At 45.3% G+C, this 7,908-nt stretch overlaps 1 protein-coding gene across 1 annotated transcript; it reads left to right on the forward strand.

Annotated features, from left to right (window-relative positions):
- Window positions 1-3,038: 3,038 nt before the first annotated feature.
- LOC124647373 (protein SSUH2 homolog) lies at window positions 3,039-7,190 on the forward strand. Its single transcript, XM_047187330.1, has 6 exons — window positions 3,039-3,108; window positions 3,190-3,420; window positions 3,833-4,171; window positions 5,406-5,532; window positions 5,657-5,782; window positions 6,628-7,190. The coding sequence occupies exons 1-6, from the start codon at window positions 3,039-3,041 to the stop codon at window positions 7,007-7,009; spliced, it is 1,275 nt and encodes a 424-aa protein (XP_047043286.1). The 3' UTR covers window positions 7,010-7,190.
- The last annotated feature ends 718 nt before the right edge of the window (window positions 7,191-7,908 follow it).

The following is a 7,908-nucleotide window of genomic DNA, read 5'->3' on the forward strand; positions in this document are numbered from 1 at the left end:
CCTTGTACATTCCCTGCCAGGAAAACGGTCCTTCCATTTTCAATGCATGCAGTTAATGCTTCCAAGCATCCCTGGAAATCCTCGAGCTTCATTGATAGCGAGGATCTTAGCAGTGTCTTCGACAGTGGGTGATCACAAGTAGATGTCCCCGAACATTGCTATCACCGCCCCGCAAAACCGGTAGAAACAATCAAGGGCGGTGGACTCCGCCATCTGAAGATAGTCATCAGTAGAATCACCAGGAGCTCCATATGCCAGCATCCGTATAGCTACCGTGCACTTTTGGAGGGCAGAGAACCCTGCCATGCTGGTGCAATCCAACTTGCATCTGAAATAGGAGTCGTACTCTCGAAGGGCATACACAATTTTCAAGAAGAGCTTCCGGCTCATCCTGAAAACGACGCCTAAAAACAGCCTCACCGTGCAATGGATCGTCCGCGAAGTAGTCGGCGTAGAGCATGCAGTAGCCCTCCATTCGCTGCCTCGGCCTGCACTTTCAGCGACCTGGTGCCGACCCACCACGACGACCAATGGACGCCTCGGCGTACAAGTCGGACAGGCAAGCTAGGATCAGCATGTGCTCCTCATCTTGGGCGGCGGTCGTCATTTCTTCTTCAAAAATCTCAGCGAACATCTGCTCCTCCTCCTCGTCGGAGTCCATTTCTGGCCAGGCAATTGGACGAACACCTGCCGGGCGTGTCGACGAGGCGCGACGCGAGGGATCTTTTGGAGGGCGGAAAATACGTAGAGGGCAGGACGGACGACGGAATATAGGCTGCTAGGTGGAGAAACGGCGGAGTTGAGGCAACCAGCCGACGGATTGGCGAGGGGTGGTGCCGACGGATTGGCGAGGGGTGGTGCCGGCGGCGACAGAGCAATGGGAGGGGAGGGGGGATTTGCGGCGACAAAGTTGTGGGGTTCGTGTGTTCTCTCGCTGATAGAGCGGGCCCGTCCCCGTTTTCTCTCGTCCAGAGTCCCCGAGCGCACCCCGGGGGGCCGGGGATAGCCTGGGCTCTCCGGATGGATGAAATGCCAAATCTAGAGGAAAACGAGAAGCCGAGGGCGCGGCTGAACCGAATAACGTCGTCCGAATGTAAAAACGGCTGCCGGAGGCCTCGTCGGGAAGACGGCTGGAGATGCTCTTAGTGAGTTGTTGCCGTTGTAGTGGCAACACGGAGAATAGGGGTAGCTAGTACCCTTTGTTGACGGCATGAATAACCCACCATGATTCGCTGATTCCGTGTTGGCTGAATTTGGGTCACTGGCATGTGAACCCTATGTTGCATGGGGTCCACCTACTAGTGACTCAAAGTCAGCTTCCTAAAGTCAGCCAATCCACGTTCATGAACAACTGCCTCGTGGATTTGTCTGGCTCTCTGATACACCTTCTAGGTTCTATCTCGATTTATTTTTCATATTTCCACGTCTCAGCATATTTTGAAAAAAGTTTAGATGTAGTTGATGATACATTTTACAAGCGTGCAGAATTTCAACGTGAAATTCTTTGTAGCTTGGGCGACAAATTTTTTTCTAAAAATGTGCATTGTTCCTTTTTTGGATCCATGCTTTTGTTTTTTTTGTGTACCTTACATTATAAGATATTTGTACATTTGTACTGCATAATTATCTACATTCAGATTTTTATTGAATTATTTCAAATCTTTGAAATGTGATTTTCGAACTTTAGAATATGAAGGAGTCCTGGAGTTTCGTCGCCCTCGCCCTTAGAGCATCTCTAACAGAACCCGTAAATCCCGCTGAAACTGAACTTTTTTGGCGGATTTACGGGTTCGGGCCGAATTCGCTATAGATCAGAGCCCGAAACGGCGGCCCGACCCGTAAAATTTTCTCGGGGGCCCGAGAAACGCGAGCGTCACCCCGTATTAAAACGGGCCACGGAGGGTTTTCCAAACCCTACTCCCCTCCGCCGCTGCCGCCCGCTCCGCCCCCTCGCTCCACCTCCTCCGACGAGCAATCCGTACCTCGCCAGCGCCGCTTTGGTGTCACTCCACCTCCCCATGGCTACCCGCGGTAGCTCCGCTAGGGGAGGCGGTGGCTTGGGCGGCGGGGATTCGTCGCCGCGCCCCCCGTTTTCCGCACAGAGGCGGAGGGGCGGAAATTCAACAGCTCGGAGGGCACGCGCAAGCGCAGCGCCCGTCGGTGGACGAACTTGGGGCTCATGCCCCAGGGAAACTCGCAAAGTACGCGAACGGAGGCTATGGGTCCTCCTCCGACGGGTCGAGCCACCCCCTCGCCCGCCCGTGTACGACAGCTCATCGGAGGAGGAGGACGCGGCGCCGGTGCGGAAGCCAACCTTCTCCGAGGGCGACTACGTCAACGACAACCAGGAGGAGGACGTTGTCATCGCGCAGGTGGCGGCCATCTCCGAGGCGGAGGCGCAAGCTCGCTGACCCCGGGAGGAGGCCGATGCAGTTCGCTAGGTCCGTGAGTACGAGGCGGCGCGCCGGGAGGAGCGCGTCCGCCACGTCGAGCTTGACTCGGAGTAGGAGCCGCCACCTCTCCTTCCTCCGCCACCACCGCCGGCGCGCGCAAAGGCCCTCGGGGCCGCATTTTGGTCAAAATTAGGCCGCGCGGTGGTTGTTAGTTAATTTAGGTTATTAGTACATATTATGTAAAGTTTCATGCTCAATCGAAGCATCAACTATCATCTATATAGGTTCACCGATGAATTCTCCCGTGAGAATTTAATTTCGTGTTTTCAGTTCTGTTCCGATTTTATGGTTTCTGCGTGAGTGACAAAATCAACCTAACACACGATTTCGGGAGACTGAATTAGACTTTTTTGATTCCAACCTTTTCGGTCCTACTAGGGATGCTCTTACATTGGATAGCGATTTGATCTGATTTTAGAGGGAGGACTGGGCAAGACGAGACAGTACCGGAGGGGGAATCTGAGAGAACTCAACTTGATTCCTTGGCGACGAAGGCTGCGATAATCTCAACCTCTCCTCCCGCTCTTTCCGCACCTCCCTCGCGACCAAACCCGATTTCGTCGACTAGGATCGGCCTCCGCATCGATGACCATGGAGGCGGAGCGCGACGGCGAGGAGCAGCGGCGGCCTCTCCTCTCATCATCCTCCCCGCCAGGTCCTCCACTCGCCATTGAACCGGCCCATCTGATCTCATCTCATCTCCGATCTCATCCCTCTTAGTGGAATTTCGTTTCAGCAGCAGCAGCGGTGCACAGCAGCTCGTCGGCGCTGCGCGGCGGCGGAGGAGGTTGGGCCGGCGGCGGGCCGGAGTTCTGCGCTGCCGAGGAGTCCGCCGCCTCCTTCTCCTCACCTAACTACTATCCCCCGGCCCCGGAGCCCCACCACGACGACGTCTACCCACCGTCCGTATACGGCGACGTCCTCTCCCCGTCCCCATTGCCTGCCCCCACTCCTCCACATACGCATGGTAATTCATCGTTGTTATTCGTTGTTACTCCATACTTATTTCTAATTTTTTTTTTGTGTCATTGTAATGCTGACCATTAGGTTTGAACATCACAATGGTTGGCGATCGTCCCTCAAGGGCCGTGCCCATACCGTAGGATTGTACTCCTTTCACAAATATAAGATGTTTTGAACATTTCAAAGTGAACTAGATACACCTCATAATGAGTGAATCTACACACTAAAAGTAGACTATATACGTAACAATCTAGATGAACCTACAAAAAGCTATAACATCTTATATTAGTGAACGGAGGGAGTACAAAATACGAAAAGCTAAAACATCTTATTTCTATTTTTATACAATCCTTATGTTCTTTGCAGTGCTTCTTTTTCTCAAATACTTGGCTAATTGTCCGTTGCATGACTCGAAGTTTCTGATAGGGATGCACTGGATGAGGTGGAAATACGGAACCTGCTTATTGATCATGTCGACCATCAATGCTGCTGGGGAAGTCAACCTGCTCGCACATGGGAAATTACGTCCACCAATGACTGCACTGTATATGTTGGAACTTTGGAAACTTTCATCGAGGAAAGGGATTCCATAATACGAAAGGAACCTTATCATGGTGGTAACATAGATGGAAGAGACCACGGTCCTGTTCTTGGTGTGTGGGAACTAGATTTGAGATCTGAGTTTCCCCCGCTCTTTGTGGAAAAGAAAGTGGTAGTCAAGATTCCTCATTCAGATGTTCCTGAAAAATGCTCAGGTATGATATTCATTAGTCATTGTATTGGTTCTTTTGCATAGCGGGAGTACTTTTTATGTAGTTTTCCTAACTTAGGTAAGCATAAGTTCAGTCTCAAAAAATTGCTCAATAAATTACCTTGTACTAAAGTGGCAGTGGAAATTATTAACTATTAGAGATATAAATATAATATACTTCAAGTTTGAGATAGAATTAGAGATACTGTTATTTGCATCCAAGTTTATGAGTCCATCTGGCAGCCAGCTACGTAGTATATATAAAGTAACACATTGTATGCAAAATATCAAAGCAATGTGAATTGTAGAGGCCTAATTTTCTTTCCATTTTCTAATTAACCTCACCTCAATCAAGCAGAGCGATCATGGCTATCTTCTTAGGCTCCTAGCTACCATTACCCAATTGGGATGATCACTCTCACCGGCATGGCTTTCACAAGTATCCATATTTTCTATTACAAAAGTTAAGTGTCAATTTAACATAAATACAATAAAAAATCTTATAGATCTAAAAACAAGCTCATGTTGGAAGTTCACAATGTGGGAAAAGACCTCTATAAGGAAGAAACTAGTACATCCAATTCTGGGTAGACATGACATAGGAACTGATAAATATCCCACCTTGTACTATTTATGGAAATTTCATCTGATGCACCAGTAGTTTTCATTATGCTATCAATGTTCAGCAACATTGTATTCCAGTTCATGAATGAATGGATCAACTAATACTTATTGACCGATATACAGCACTAAACATAGATCCTATATAAACTGTTTGATCATTTTGTCATTTATAAGCTTCCGTTGGTCTTTGTTGATTTCAATGGTTGTGGACTAAATTGCTGACTTCCAGAATTCGAACTCATTGGATTTGGAGAAGAATTAAAAAGGATGAACTTCCGTATGATTTAATATTTCTTTTTTATTATTATCACTGAAACCTTAACTTGTCTTCGTTCATTTTTGAAGTTGTTAGGAGTTAGGATACCTTTGCCAAGTGTTCTTTTGTCTCGTCAATATTCTATCATAGGCTCATGGCCCTATTTGTTCTTTCGGTATTTTTATTCTAGCAATGTAAACTTCATACTCTCTCCGATCCAGATTAATTGACACAGATTTAGGCAATGTTCCTTAAAGTCTGTACCTGTGTCAACTAATTTGGATAGGGGGAGTAATTTATTCACCATCTTTCAGGTTTTGTTAAGTTCTCATTTCCCACATTCTAATGGTTCTGACAGATTGCAAGGGTCGTGGAGAAAGGCCATGTCCTACTTGTAACACTGGTCATATGACCCAGTGCTGTGAATGTCAAGGCAGGGGTTTAGTTGCTTGCCAAGATGGATCTAATGATGAATCTGATACAGTGTTAGTTCTGCCAAAAAAAATTTAAATCAGTTCATCAGTATATAATTCACCTCAATGAAGCTCATTTATCGTCACAACATAACTTGATGAACATCTATTTATGGGACATCTTGCTTTTTCACAGATGCGGAATCTGCAACGGTCAAGGAATGGTGCCCTGTATAGCATGTGGAGCTCGTGGTATATTGACATGCAAGACATGTGATGGCTGTGGTTCTCTTCTTGCACATAGATGTGCTCGTGTTCGATGGTATTATCATTTATATTTTTCTGAAACTGGTCCATCCATTTTTATTGAGAAAATAGTGGAGTAGACAAAGTATAGAGAACCAAAGATTTATGTGTTCTTTCGTGAATGTCCAAATGGAACCTACCATGATGTTACAATGCTATCTATTATGAAATCCCATTTAATACTCCATCCGTTTTTGTATAGAAGGCCACCATGCATCTCGAGGTAGAACTTTGACTAATAATTTGACCAACAAAATATGAGTTATATATCACCAAAGGCATACCACTGAATTCATATTTTAAAGATGTTTCCAAGGATATATGCTTTTTGTGTCATATAACCTATGTTTTATTGGTCAAATTATTAGAAAGTTTTTCCTCGAAATGCATCGTGGCCTTACATATAAAAATGGAGGGAGTAGTAACAGTAAGCCTGAAATTAAAGGTTGGAAAAGTTTTTAAGAACGCTTGAGGTTTTAATTGATGGTTCAGTTTGCCATTCAGTTTAGTCTTATGATGCTGCAAACCATTACATTATATATCAACACGTATTGGTGTTTTCTGGTATGAAATGAAGCTTCAGCTTCAGTTGAACGCAATCTTTATTTATCTGCAAACAAGTGGAGGATTATGTCATTAGATATACCCAGTAGCCTTGTACAGTTTGTCTCAGTCAGCAGGAGCTTATAGTCTGTGTTAAATACTTGCACCATCCTTTACAGGCTGTACCTATATAGTTTTGGTAACTAAATAAAAATTAATCTGTATTGCTTCTTTTGATCTTTCAGATGGACTAGTTTGCGAAGTTGTTTGACTGCTTGTTTTTCTCATGATCTGACTCATAGTTTCCGCTGTTTCCAGGAAGATACTGTCCGCCAGAAAAGTTAGTGTGGCAGCTGGAGCTGCTTCGGTTCCTGAAGAAGTTTTTCATAGAGCCAAAGGGGTGCAACTATGCAACATACAGGCATACCAATGCACTCCTGCTTTCTTTGCTGATTCATACCCGCTCAACCAGTTCTCCTCAGAGGTTGTTGCTAGCCGGCTGCCAGTTCCGCCATCTGCAAGGGTCATTTCCGAGAGACACATCATCTCGGAGGTGCCTGTTACCCGCGTCACGATGTCTCACCGCAAGCGATCTTTCAGCTTCTATGTCGTTGGCTATAGCAGGGATGTTTTTGTAAGGGACTATCCTTCAAATTTCTGTTGGGGCCTCTGCTGTTGCTTCGAATGGTTGTGGAACTAGCTGCATTCCATGCCATTCTTTCGGCAAATGTTGCACCATAGAACCTGGTGCGTAGTTGTAAAGATGTGCTGCGATTTCTGGCTTGTTAGTGTTACAGTACAGAATCAGTATTTGCACTTTTGTACAGAATTAGTGCAAGTAAAATCATTCATATTCGGTCATGAAAAAGAAACTGCGGTCAGATGAGTTCTCTTCTTATTCGCTACTGTGTATTGCCTCTCAAGATACATTAGGGTTTTAAATCTCAGAAGAGATACGAAAGGTATGCGTTGCACGTGCACATTGCTCAGAGTGCATCGCTCAACGATAGTTTCTTTTGTGTCCTGGGTGTGTTCAAGCTTTGCACGTCTGGTGATTATTGTATGCAGGACATTTTCCAGGACAGAGAATGTACTCTGAAATGCCTGCCGACGGAAAGAGGGAATCGAAATTGCAGTACGATAAATTCATATGATGGTGTTGAATTCACTAGGGATATATAAAATAAGGGAGCGCCTAGATATCAGGCGACTGATTTTTATTAAGTCTAAGTTGATTTCTTAGCTATTCAATTTGCATATGTAACTAATAAAATACAAGTTGCAAGGCATACGTAACTGAGAAAATATGAACGCATATGTAACTGAGAAAATATTAGTTACAACTTATGCACAACTGAAAAATATAAGTTATAACTTACGCGCAACTGAGAAAATATCAGTTGCAACTAGTACGCAAGTGAGAAAATATCAATTGCAGCCCATGCGCAATCGGAACAAAATACAAGTTGCAATATATGCGCAACTAGTAAAATATCAGTTGCAACCCATGCGCATCTGACAAAATATCAGTTGCAACCTATATGCAACTAAAAAATTATTAGTTAGAACCCGTGTATAATTGAGAAAATATGAGTTGCA

The sequence above is a fragment of the Lolium rigidum genome, chromosome 4 (genome assembly GCF_022539505.1).
Source record: "Lolium rigidum isolate FL_2022 chromosome 4, APGP_CSIRO_Lrig_0.1, whole genome shotgun sequence".
Taxonomy (NCBI): Eukaryota; Viridiplantae; Streptophyta; class Magnoliopsida; order Poales; family Poaceae; genus Lolium; species Lolium rigidum.